Source organism: Phlebotomus argentipes, unplaced genomic scaffold (assembly GCF_947086385.1).
Source record: "Phlebotomus argentipes unplaced genomic scaffold, Phlebotomus argentipes genome assembly contig_2, whole genome shotgun sequence".
NCBI classification, from domain to species: Eukaryota; Metazoa; Arthropoda; class Insecta; order Diptera; family Psychodidae; genus Phlebotomus; species Phlebotomus argentipes.
The window spans coordinates 4,390,138-4,403,801 of NW_026776162.1; the positions used below are offsets into that span (position 1 = coordinate 4,390,138).

Consider the following 13,664-nt stretch of genomic DNA (forward strand, 5'->3'; position numbering starts at 1 on the left):
TGTAAAAAAGCTCATAAAATTGCAGTGAAAGAATATTTATAGACTAATTTTTCCATGTGTCCTTTTTTGAATGTCTCGTAATTGATTATCTATATGTGTGTAAAATGTCGGTTAATTTGAAATTCTCCTTTGCGTGTTTCCGTAATTATCTTGTTAGAATGTGCTGATAGAGTAGATATGTAATTTATCATAGAGGAAATTACCATCGATGTTATCAAAGTCATCGTCATCCTCATATTCATCATCACTAAACTCCTCGTTGACAGAACCACCACTCACGTTGCTGATGATGGAACTCGTCCTGCCCGACTGACTAGCCTGATGCTTGAGGCCCGCGTTCGTCCTGTTGGCGAAAGATCTTTTCACAAATCATAAAATTACATCAAATCCCAGCGAAGTAATTACCTCAAAGCCGGATTTGAGATGGTTGACGGTATGTCAACAATCAACTTCTTGTTCTTTATCAGAATCCGATGCTTGAGCTGCGACGGTGACGGTAAGACGGGATCCTCGCTGTAGTCCACATCATACAGAAATTTCGCCACGAGTTTCTCCCCAAACACACTCTGGAATGCGAAGGAAATTCTCAGTGTGTGGAATACTCAAGACCTCCCACACAGATTGTGGGCGGATTCTCACCTGAAATATGTGCGCCATCCTCGCCTGCTGCTGAACCGAGCAGTGATTTTCGATGGACAGAATCACGGGGTAGGGCGATGCCACAAAGGCTGATTTATTGATTGCCTCCACGACGGATTTGAAGGGGATTTTTGTGGTGAACGTGTGGCCATGGTAGATGACCGGTGAGCCGTCATCGCCATCCCAACAGTCCAGCTCGACACAGCGGCAACCAGTGAGGAGAACCTGCCAATCACACATGTTGCAAACCTCTCAATTGACTGATACTCGACATGCATATTTTCAATCTAATACCCAATGCACACTAACCCAATGAATCATTATATCCATTATGCAATTACTTCATATGTCACGTTTCCCCATTTGCACTTCACACAATTCCACCTCATGGATAATTTGGAGCCGCGAATTCGCGGCACAAAGGCTGCGCCCAGAACAATAGCGCCACTATTCTCCAGAGCTCAAATTTTACTTCTGCACACCCTCAATAATTCGTTCCAGATGAAATAAGGCAAAGAAAGTGTGCTGTATAAGCGAAGCTAGTGTTTATACATGAAACTTTAAAGAACTGGCAAAATTCTTGAAAACGCATTCAGAGAATAGATTGCAAAATTCTTTCCCAAAGGAGGAAAACGGAAAGTTTCGTAATTATTTTATTATATTGAAGGAAGAAAGTTTATTGTATTTTTCTTGGTATGAATAGGAAAAGTCAAAGTAATTTCCCACAGTAATAAGTTTAATTGGAAGTATTTCAATTTATAAAGCACATAGAGAGGTTATTACATTGCATCATTAGAAGAATGTATTAAAAATTCAAATATAGTGACTATAATTATGTGTATTATCAGTGACTCCTATGCAATTACAGCGCCTTGTTGAGAATTAATGGTGATGTGATGCATTTTTAATGTCGTGCCCACCTGTCAGATTCACACATTCTCAATTTTTGCACATTTACTGAGGAATTGTGTGACAAAGAGCTTTCGTTTCAACATTCACAATTTGATTGCCCATCGCGACCCATTTTTCTTCTATGAAAAATTAAATAATTTCGTTCCGCTGACTCACCTGGCTGTAGAGCTCGACGGAACTTTCACCCTTGAGCTGGTGACCGGTGAGGTATGTGTTGTGAGACGACGCCACGTAGTAGTGGGACAGCGGACGCTCCATATTGGACGTACTCTGAATCACCCTCTCGTTGACAAAGGCGTAATTGTCCTTGTCCATCATATACCTGGCGAATCCCTCGAAGCTGAGACAATTCTCCGCTCTGAGAGTGGGATCAGGCTCGTGTCGTTGAATGATTGCAATAACCTCGTCCTCGGTCTTCACTTCCATCTGGCGAGCCTCTAAGTACTTCCTCAGCGTGGACACGGTGATGACCTGCGTGTTGGACGTATCGATGCCGGCACAATTGGCCAGAATACTGGATGCGGCGATTGCGTCGAAAATCTTCTTCTGCGCACTCTTGGCCTCGGTAAACTCCAGGTCCAGCGAGCTATTGCGCGTCAGAAGACCTAGAACATGCATTTGAGCTGTAATTGTAAATCAAATGGCAAATTTCACTACACTACGCAGCATTAGAGGGTTAGGGCGGGCAAGCTAGGCGTGATGGTTTACCGATTTTTCGTTGTCTCACACCACTGCACAACTCGGGGGCGCTGCGACTCTTCTCCGGATTGAGGGTGGACTTGCTGCGTCGCGCCACGGAGAGCTGATCGAACAGATCTCGCAGGTCCTTGCGCGCCAGAAGACTGAAGGAGCGGAACAGGGCGATAAAGTCCAGGAAGGAGAGGTGCGTTTCGTATGTGATCGAACCCGCCCGCAGGTGCTTCACATTCTGCCACAATTGGTCACTTGACTCGTTGCGCTCCTTCCGCCGGTCCATGGGCTTCGTCCGCACATCCTTCGGCGTGGCATCCATCTCGAGGGATGCTGGCCCACTGCTCGAGGCGCCGCCCTGGGTCAGCAGATTCACCACGGAGCGCTTCTTCTTGAACTTTATGGACGCCTCGCGTCGCAGGGCGTCCGCCGCCTCGGCGGCCTGGCTGCTTGTCATGGTGGTGTTGCCCGAGAGCGCCCAATCGCGGCCGCCGAACACTCGGATGGCGTCCGCGGCCAGCGGTTCGTCGCAGCAGCCGTCCTCGAAGTACAACTGAATGTACTGCTCCTTGAGCCAGAACATGGACCGATCGGCCAGTCGTTGTTGTCTCTTGATGCCGCGGATGATCCAACTGAGTCCCACATACCACAAGCTGCAAAGAGCAGAGGCACTGATTAATGAACTATGCATTGTCCAATTGGGTCATTCTGCGACGGATTTGAGGGTGGACTTGAGCCACCAAAGCCTCTCCTCCCTTGTCCCGACTAATTCAATGATGAAAAGGTAAATGGATAGACTATGGCAATTCAGTTTCGCCCACAGAAACCACACACAGAGTTTCGGCAGACATAGAAGTTTTATCAATAGCAATTTCATCGCACAGACCATATAGAAGCTAAAAGAACCTCCGTCACATGTGCTCCAACTTCTACTAATTAATAGTGATTGCTCAAGTTTGCATATAGCGATGGTGCGTTACTTCGCGCATCACGAAGAATAATTATCTCGTATTATCTCATGAGATTGCCTGATATCGCAATGTGATGGAGTGAAATTCCCTCATGTTATTAATATTGTCTTGTCTCACTTCTTTGCCTCACATCTGCGATGATGAGCTCTTATTGCGAGAAATCATTAGTGGTATGAAGTTTGGGTGTAAGATTTTCCAAACACACACTCTTCACCACGTCGTCACTCATTGAGATCACGTTGTGAAATCCCACACAAAAATGATAAATTGCACTCAGCGATTTTAATAAAGTTAAGAAGCTCAAGTCTGTCAAATCTCAAGAAACTTTCGAGACATGGTGAAACTCTTGGGAAAATCTATGTGGTTTTACAAAAATACACAGAAGTTGGCGATTTCCCAGAGAAAACATCGAAAGAGAAAAAGGTTTAGACTTGTCTAAGGGAATTAGAGGAAAGTTCAGGAAATGACCAAGTTATTCAGTTTTGATGTTTTCTACAAGAAAAACCTCATACTTTTTGGACTTAAACATAATCTCAATCCGCATTGAGGGAAGATGTTTTTCGACAAAAAAAACTTTGTGCAAGAACAACCAAGATAATTCAAAGTTTATTTCAACTTGTAGTGAAATATGATGCATTTTCAACTCAAATATGGAGCACTTGTTAATATTTGAGAAAGATTATATCTTTCAGCATTCCTCGTAAGTCCTTTTTAATAAAGAAAAACATATTGCACTGCCAGAAAATGCTTACTCTCTACCCAATAAGAGTGCCTCTGCAGTGAAACACCCCCGGCATACTTCTCCCAATTTGCTGAGAAAGTCAAATATATTCTTACCGGCACAGCATTGGTGGGCAGAGGAGACACAAAACCCTATTGTCGTTGAGTGTGTTGCCGTAAAGAATTGAGACGCAGCACTCGACATGCGTCAGGCCGAATCTCTTTCCAGCAGCCAACAATTCCAAATCATATTCATGGTTCCGTGATCCCATTGTGATTTCTTTGACCAGCGTCAAGTCCAGAAAGCCCTCATCCAGCGTCGGATTCTGGCCCTCGATATCCATGGCGCTCGGCACTTGCTTCTGTGTCAGTCGTGGCGAAACTAATTCTTCCGGATTTATATTCATGTTGAAATCTGCATGAGAAAAGAGAAAAGTGGATGGCTCAGAAAAACTCCATATTTTGCATTTACTCAGGGGAGATTGGGTGGATCCGGTGCACTGAATTGAAATTCATAAGTGGGGCTTTTTTTTATTGCAAATTGCAAACCTTGTTGTGTTCTGAGACGTCGCCACGCCGGTTTATGCCACGTCACCATTGAACATGAGCGCTCCAGGCGAAAAAACACATAACAAGACCTATCAGATGGCGTCTCTGGCTCCCACAGAACAGATGTCGTGCCATGATGCAGGATCTGCTCGAGAGGAGAGGGATTTCAGTAAGACTCGCCCAATAACAAGGCGCCAGAGGTGCAAACCTGAAGGATGTGGTGGTCAATTTTGTGGTGACGCGACGAGATGGGAATCATGCAAATGCCATGGTCGTGAAAGAGTGGCTGAACGGGGTTGTAGTTGCCAATCTCCACCTCGTAGTCCTCCTCGAGCTCCTCAATTTCCGGCTGGTACGTGCACGCTGCCGCCATTTGACGGGGGCTCTGCGACGCCAGTCTCAGGTAATCTTGCAGCGTCGCCGCCGAATCCTTGCACAGCGTGTGATGATGCTGGTGGCATAGATCAATGTGATCCATCACGGCCTGAGTTCGATAGATTTGCTCCAGATTCCCCAAACCCGTTGACCCGATTTTGGTGAAGTAGTGGTCATCACCATTGTAGTCAGAGATGAACTGCAGCAAAATCGGAAAGGCAATTCAATTAAATTCTGCCAGTTTGTGATTCAATTAAAGCCCTCATTAAAACTGATTAAACAAAAACCATGCACATTTTTTCCAATCAATAAACCCGCCACAGGAGGTACATTTTTATATTTTTAATGCTCACTGAGCTCGCTTAATTGAATTGCGTATGATGGAAAAATTTCATTACTTTACCACCAATGTGAATATTGAGGTGAAAATATAATATTTTCCTATGCAAACAATACTTAATGATTGATTACTATTCTCCTTTTGTTTCCGGGACAAATACGTAATGTATAGGGACGTGGACAAGTGTGTATACATCTGGGGACTTTATGGTGAGCGCCATCGGGACATTTTGCAGTGCAAAAAAATCATTAAAATATTCCCATCAACGGCCGGAAATGTGACACAATTTCCAATCTGGCGTTGTGGGGCATCTATCTTGATGTCGTGGTCCTTCTGGGGCGCTGCAAAGACTCAAGAGCAATAATGTGAGCAAATTGATGTCGTGCTGTGGTGCGATTGAAAGTCAAGCGAGACCGCAATAATTGAAATTCTCCGAAATGGCCAGAATTGTTATTCCATTTGAAAGTATAATTAATTCCACTGTGGCTCTCCATTCCCCAAATACAACATATTCGCTGGCACTATATCACGGGCAAACAGCATATCGATCCACTCGGCGACCCACTGTAATTGAGGCGGCCCAATTATTTATTCACAAATACACGCACACGGGGACCACCTCAAATTGGAAGCGACGCCTTCATCTTCCCTCATCTCTTGAGCGTGCCACTCGAAAAAGGCCCCGAGGGGCGGCCGGGGGCGGGCGGCCTTTGAGTTGTGGCCGGAGCCAACTGTCATCATCTTTCCATTAATATGAAATGCTGGTGGATTTCAATGGCGCCAAGAGAGCCTTAATAATTGAAGGGTGCGCTTTTATGCATATTGTCGTGGATGCCACCGCCCTGTACTACACATCCACCCCAACATCAATCTCCCCGGCCGCTCTCCAGCACGCCCGGGAGGGTTGCTGATGAGTTGTGGGTGGCAGCTGCTCGTGAAGGGCAACCCGGGGTGTCTGCATACATTCAATAATCAGAGAGGGCATGTATAATTCAGCCAGCATCCAGAGTGGGATTGGGTCAAGGTCGGTGAGCGCTTGCATTTGAATATGGATTGCCATTCAACTGAGTAATGCCCGTGAATCTGAGTTGTAAGGAGATTAGCTTGATTAAAAATCCGGACGAAACTTTCTGCGGGCTGAACTAAATCCGCCAGGATTTTCAGTCAACTGCCCTCCTTACTTATACATGCTGTTAAATGATGAATGGCGCACATGAGAACAGCTCAGTGCACTCAAAAAAGGTGTAAAATCTCGTTAAAATGAGCATGGTGCAAAATCCTGTGAGATGATTTCAAGAAATCCAAGCTAAGCGCATTAAACCACACCGGAAAAATCTTCTGCTCAATTGGACACACTTCAAATTTCCACATTTTGATCCAGTATTTTCTGCTGTTGTGTAATTTAAACTACTTTTTGTCTGATCGATCTTAATTTAATTCTGTCTGCGAATGAAATTTTAATGTAAATGTACTGGCTGAATTAATATTCTAACTCTTCTGACATGTACTGAATACAGAATTGTGTTAGCCAGAAATCAATTCAATTATATTTGCAATCGAGAGTTGAGCGCATATCATAATTCCACCATCATGATATTTGTAATTCAATTGATCTAAATTTTGATTAAAAAGAGTGCTTATTTGAAATTTTCGCATCAAAGTGATATTTATCGTTAAATACTAACTAATCCTTTAATAACCAGCTATTTTAATAATGCAAATTATCGCAATTACACCGCTCAAAGTCTCTTCTTCATCTGGCAATCCCTCAACTCGGGGTTGTGCAGAACTGAGGGGGAAAGGGCGGCCGCTGGGGAGATAGCTGAATGATTACTTGAAACATAGTGGGAGACAGAAAAATGCGGAGGGAATGGTAATAACGAACCAAACAGGCAAACAATTGACGTGAATAAATTTCAGTAGCATTATTCGGGGGTTGACAGGACACCTCCATCACGCTCGAGTGGTGGAGCTCAGCGTCTCCGAGGACGCCGCCTCGAGCGCCCCGCGTGCGCCCCAATCGCAGTGTATAGAGATGTGTGCGGGAATATTGAAAAGTCTCTCTGTCACCCCTGTCAAAATAACTCTCGAAACGATAATTTTAAATCACCTTCTGTGCTTCTGTGCGTGTTCTGTGTGGAACACCCCCGAGGCCACCCTCATCGCATATTGATTCCACCCTTTCCACCCTCGTGGAGATAGCATCGGCGATACAGTAAATGCCACGGTGTCATGAGGTCGACGATGGAGGCAGGAAACTTGTTTGAATGCCACCTACTTCACTACTCATTCACTCCATTCTCGCCAACACACACATGGGGAATCTATTCTCTCGCCCGCATAGCTTGACTCCGGAGCGTCTCTGCGCCTCATAACTCTTTCAGACTGACCCCAGGTTTCCGTGCAATTAAAACTCACCACCTTCCGCTGGGGGCACTTGCCACCAGTCGCCGCGGAGACTTCCCTCCTCTGCTCTTGCGGGCTGCGCACGGACCCCGTCTGGACGCCACGGTTCACGCTGTCCACGGTGCTGGTCGTTGTGGCCGTGGGCGCGGTGCTGTTGCGCCCCACCGGCTCGATATCGATCTGAATGGGGTCGCTGGCCACTTGTGGTGGAACGCACGAGGAGTGCGGCGGCACCACGGGGAAACCTGTTGACATTATCTCCTTCAGCTCGCCGAGGAACGCCTTGAAGCACGGAATCACGCGACACTCCGGCATCGCCTGTGGGAATTCACAAGCATGATGTGAGGACAACCCTATCACTAGCACACTGCAAAGTGCTATGATCACATATCCCGAGCATTGTTAAGTCACATTCCGGACCGGGATATTCAAATGAGACTCACCAAGCCCCTCGCTAGAGCCCTCTCGTACTCGACAGACTCGAGGGCGGCCGACAGGAAGTCCAGCACGGGATTTTTGCCTTTCTCCACACTCGATGACCAAAAGTGTTTCGGTTTAATGGATCTGCAAGAAAAGGAAGGAAGGCGATTGTTGTCAATAATGGCCACTTGGTGAATCCCCAATAATGAGATAGACGAGCCCCTCTGAATACAGCTTTGTCCTCCCAACTTCCTGAGGCTGGAAGTTGGGTGGATTATGTGCCATAAAAATATACGCAACAATATCGCCACTGCCCAGAACAGCACATCGAGAGAGCGAGTGGGAGCTTCAGTGGCATCGACCGAGAAATGGGACGCCTCAGAGGTGAGCATGGGGGAGCTATTGAATCATATTTTAATAACCATTCTCTCGCTACTCTAATCACTCCAGACGATCTCATTTTGTCGACAGGAAGAATAAAAATAAATTCTCGCCTCTTCGGTCGCCGCCATTTGTTCCTGTGGCCCATCGTATTTTTCGGCGAAACGGCGCTATTGTGGGTGTCAGAGACTCTATGGCCGCACAATGCTCGATGTTTTGCGCTATTCTTTCTCGCATGGAGCATCGCCACCATTATATTGTTGCCTCTCGCATCCATAATTATATTTCAAACGCAATTTCGTTTGCTGATATAACGAATAATTCAATTTCATGCGACTTTGACTTTGAGAATCGTTCACCCCGCAGCTCAGGCTGGCATTTCAGCCACCATTGCGAGCTACAGTGTGGATGAGTGTGGCTTGATTGAATCATATTAAGATAGAGGCAGATCCAATTGAGTCTTTAGGTAAGTTTATTGATTGATTTGTTCCACCCACGCCATTCTGTGCGACACAATGGCACAAGGGAGAGACACTCGCATTGACTCCAATCATCCATATTTATTATTAAGAACTAATCCCATGATATGCAATCAATTTTTATGTACCCTCGATTGTATACTGAAATAAGGGCACCAGTGGGAGGGGCGCCCCGAGAAATCGATAGAGAACCTTCAAGGAATTGTCTTTGGGATTTATGAAAATTTCCTCCAAGCACAGAAAAATTCCGACTGATAGTGCTATTAGAAATTTGATGACGATGTTTTAATCTAGATCAAATACACCCACAAGTTCAGCAAACTCAGCCGCCGTCTTGGGGGCTCCAATTTAGCCCCAGCAAGGGCCGTTGGCAACACAATGGAACGTCGTTTACCCACACTCTGCATGCTCATATTTCTTCAGGAGGCACTTTTCCGAATCACATGGCGAGCATGTCGTTAAAGTGGGGCCCACTATTGTCGTGTCACTAATAAAATGTACATTTATTTTTGGAAATATCCGTTTAATACATTGTGGTTGAGAGGAGGGAGAGGGAGAGAGAGAGGAGAATTTTGCGATAAAAATAAATCTGATGGTCTCACGATATAATACTATTTAATAGGGATTTAATTGCATTATTTATGTAGTGGAGTTCATTTGCTGTTCAATCACACGACTCCACTTAAGCGGGATTATATTGTAATGCACTAAAATTGGATTTCTATGAGGTAACAAGAGAACACGCTGTAAAGTGTGATTGTTTAAACCTTTAGCTCCTTTATTGGATTTGTTGGAAAGGGTGTTGAAACATGAGGAAAAAATACAGCATCTCGCAAAGTCCAACATCTTCAGCTCGTCGGCGGCGTGTCTGCAGATGATTCACAATCTCGGGCAAGTAGTTTCCGCCGGCCTACAACCGTCCAATGCTGCTGGAGGCCGAAAGAAACCCCTTCCCGTGACCATGAGAGTCTAGCGCTGCTCCATTTCGTCTTCCCTCAAATGCTCCGTGCTTATAATTGAATTACAGAGTAATTTGTATGTCGGCATTGTTGTGATAATCTCGCCGATAGTGGTTTGGGCGCGGACTCGTAATGGTTCCGCTCCATCACCAACGATCGGCAATCAACGTAATTGTGGCGCGTTTGCGTGTCTTCCCCGGGTTTTTGCCCACAAACCCCGGAAGGATACATGAGACAGACATTTGCGGCGGAATTGATGGTGAACAAGGAGTGGAATAAATCGCTATGTGGCATCTATTGGAAGTGTCTGAATAATTTCGTATATAAATCGATGGTGTTGGCTCATGGCGTCAATATTGACAATGCTAAATTAAGCTCCGGGGAGAAAACCTCCTTATTCACTGTCTTAATTGACCACACACTTTCACAGTATTTTATTTTAATCCCAAATTGATTTCACCCCCGGTCGCTATGGAGAAATATTTCCTGCGGACAGAAAATGCTGTTGGGCACGAGGACCAAAATTATTCGATTAGAGAAGGACCTTTTCGATGTGGCTAATCAAGAGAATTTTGTGCTTCATTCAACAATAAAATCGCTTTCATCCCATCCTCTATTTTTATCATCTCTGTCTCCACATATTTTCTCTCCCTCTCCTCATGCCTTCCATCAAGTTCCATTGGAGTGCCCAAACTGGCTGGATCGGTTGTGTGACTGAAGAGTATGTCTCTTTCAAGCTTTCCTGCCTACACCAAGCTCTCGATATTATAAACTGTGAATATGAATTCATGCTCGATAGAGTAGAGATTTCATTAGAATTCCTTTTGATCGTCCCCACTATATCTGTCGTTCATGTGTAAAAAGGTGCAGGAGAGACGAAAAAGGAGGGACTAGGGAAAAACATCAGCTGACATTTTCATCCTTTCCCGAACATGTGTGTCGCTTCTGCCACATATAGTTTTCACTCTGGTGCGAAAGTTTCCAATTCATGGAACATTTATGCCCGATGTTTACGGCAGAAAAAGTCGAGGACCGCCGCACCCTTCCCACCCCTCCGTCCTGAATTAACCCTTACGCCACAGCATATTTGCATGGAATATTACAACATTTTCTCCCACCCACGCAGCAACGCCAAATTAAAGGTTTCTTGCTGTGTATTCAATCCACAAAGGGCCTCCTTGTCGACGAGAAAACATTATATTCAAGAGATAAAATTATATGGCAAAAGAAACATGAAGTCTGTAATTCAAATTCGCCAGTCTCGATGGTTCACCTATTGTTCAAGGGTGTAACAAATATGAATTATTCATTTTGCTTATTGATTTTTTCTCCTCTTCTTGAATTATTGAAATTTTCCCCGTGATTTGTACGTCAACTGTTTATCAGGTATTCAATTCGTTCTATTTGGAAGCACTTCTCGCCCTTCTGACAACAGCGTCACTTTAGTCTTGAGCTCCATTTATTCATGAGTCATCGCAATGAGCAATTTCGCACTGAAATTCTCAACTTTTTAACAACCTAACACTAAATTTATATTATATTATTTAGAAGCAATCAGGACCTTTTTAGTGATAGCTTTTGACGGGTTCGCCGTAAAAGTTGTAATATTGAACGCCTTGATAGAGTTATTAAATATCAAAGTGACATTCTTAATTCTTGGAAGTGTTTTCCCTGAAATGCTAATGAAAACACGTGCTTACATAAATAATTCGATTATGTACAGCGTTTCCGCTTTGTATCTCCTTATATTCTCCCTCACATAATCGCTTTTGCATGCAAATCCTGCTGCAAATTCACGCATATCCTTGCGCATCACCATGGGAAGAAAATTTATCCTTTGATACACTTTACATCAACGCCTCAGGTTTTAAGTTCAAAGGATTTCCTGTGCATTTTTTCTTCCCCAGTGTCTTGATGTCAAAGAAATATGTTTTCTAATAAATTATGTGGAATAAAATGCGAATTCTTAATTATGTCTACACGAGAATTCTCTCTAAATTTATTTATAGTTTTATTAAGTTGAATGGTTTGGCTAAAATTTTACTGTCTCTCTCGCCAGATAAAATTAATTTCGGAATGACAGTGGCAAAACGATGCTGTATAAAAGTCATAAATATTTACAAAATTGCAATGAGAGAGACTCAAAAGAATCCTCGGAGTGATTTTGTATTTAAACATCGCACCCCAAATTCCATTGTGAATTCAAATCAACAATTTTCTTTACAAAGTATTGGTGAATTCAAACACAATGTTAATAAATGAGAGTGGAAAGCGCCGAAATATTTATTTATCTCTCTCCAAGTATTGATTTTCATTGCGATGATTCTTGTGAAAGTACCAAGAGGGGACAAAAAAATTGTTATGAATAACAAATCTAGTAAATTGTTCTATGTTTTGAATCAGGATTAATATTTGTTTTCGTATGAGTTGAATTACAATATTTATTTATTGGAGAAATATATTCATAGAAGGGTTGCAGAAAAAATGGGATTCTCGTGTGATTTCTCGGAAATAAACTTGAAAATCCAGAGTCCGATTAAATTCTTTGAATTGAAAAATGCTGTAATCAAGATTAAGAGCATCCAGAGAATCACGAGCTCATCCCAGAAATATTTCATTACACCTCTTTATCACGAAAGGAGCTTTAAACACTTTCCTCGGGTTTTTCATGGCAACTCCTTCCATATCTTATCCACAGGAAATTTGCGGAGGAAATTGATAAGACGACAAAGTTTCTACTTTTGCCTTTGTCTCACACACTACACCCTCGGATGATGGGAACTTTATACCACTTCCGGATGTGGAATTTGATGTTTTCACTGTCGAACGATTACCACGAGAGGTTTTTAATCGCGCACCATCCATCGGAAGCGGATTGTCCAGTTTTATGTGCGTGTGGCAGACTGTCTTCTGTTTAACGATGCTGGCTTTTATAGACTTCATGAGTCACTTGTGTTGAGTCGCTCCGCAGCTCCAACCCGAGGCTAGGTGAAATGGCATTAAAGCCACAAGGGATATTCAACAAAGGCAGCACAGGGATAAATTGTTATTTTTCAGGGTGCTGCGCCACATGGAAGCTCCGCGATTTCGGGCTTGCCGGCGGTGTGGGTGGAAATTTTATGCAGATCCACCCACAAATTCAACATTTTCTGAAGTGGAAGAGCCACCTTGTGCTACGTCACTGCCGTGGAAGTGACGGAGGTGGATTAAAATCCACTCTTGGCCATTTTCTAATTTATGTAATGGACATTCGCGTGCACAGGGGTTGCTGGCACTCGAGATATGAAAAGTATTTAATGTCCACTTTCGCTTGAGTCCATTTTGAAATGTATACGAGGATATGTGGGTAATAGGAAAAGGAAGATTTTATCATCAAACTCACTCGCGCTGACCGCCTGACTGCCGTAAAAGGTGATTAGGTCGTTGGACAACTTCACTGGGCAGCTTCGAAAGTTCCTTCATATGTAGATGTTTGTGCGAAATGTGACACTGCGAGGATGTTATATCAATATTTTCCTATTATGCTAATTGCGGTCGTGGGAAGATGATATTTTGTATCTTCCGGAATTTTCCACTAACATCGGCAAAAGGTAAGATAAATACAGTGCAAAACCACTGTGAAATTGGAAGTTCCCCAGTGAGGGTAGATGAAGTTGCCAGTTTAAAGCATCATTTGACATTGAAGAACGGAAAGTGTCATACAAAATGTGTCTTCCTATCAATCTTACATGGATCCCTTTTCCAAAAGCATTCAGACAGCAGGAAAGAGGTCAAGGACTAACCTATTTATTTTACCTTAACACCAAATTTAGCACTCCTTGTG

At 43.7% G+C, this 13,664-nt stretch overlaps 1 protein-coding gene across 2 annotated transcripts in view; it reads right to left on the reverse strand.

The window, feature by feature from the left end:
* LOC132264657 (1-phosphatidylinositol 4,5-bisphosphate phosphodiesterase epsilon-1-like) overlaps positions 1-13,664 on the reverse strand; it is a 44,008-nt gene that overhangs the window by 6,314 nt on the left and 24,030 nt on the right. Inside the window, exons 5-14 of one of the 2 annotated variants that reach the window (XM_059764928.1) lie at positions 8,046-8,166; positions 7,615-7,920; positions 4,690-5,055; positions 4,482-4,626; positions 4,050-4,347; positions 2,260-2,894; positions 1,708-2,156; positions 640-864; positions 406-566; positions 204-343 (exon numbers count right to left, since the gene is read on the reverse strand). In XM_059764928.1, the coding sequence (XP_059620911.1) occupies positions 204-343; positions 406-566; positions 640-864; positions 1,708-2,156; positions 2,260-2,894; positions 4,050-4,347; positions 4,482-4,626; positions 4,690-5,055; positions 7,615-7,917 (2,722 nt within the window). In that variant the 5' untranslated portion in view covers positions 7,918-7,920; positions 8,046-8,166. Of the gene's footprint in view, positions 1-203; positions 344-405; positions 567-639; positions 865-1,707; positions 2,175-2,259; positions 2,895-4,049; positions 4,348-4,481; positions 4,627-4,689; positions 5,056-7,614; positions 7,921-8,045; positions 8,167-13,664 lie in introns of both variants that reach the window. The other variant, XM_059764926.1, reaches the window with a different exon arrangement.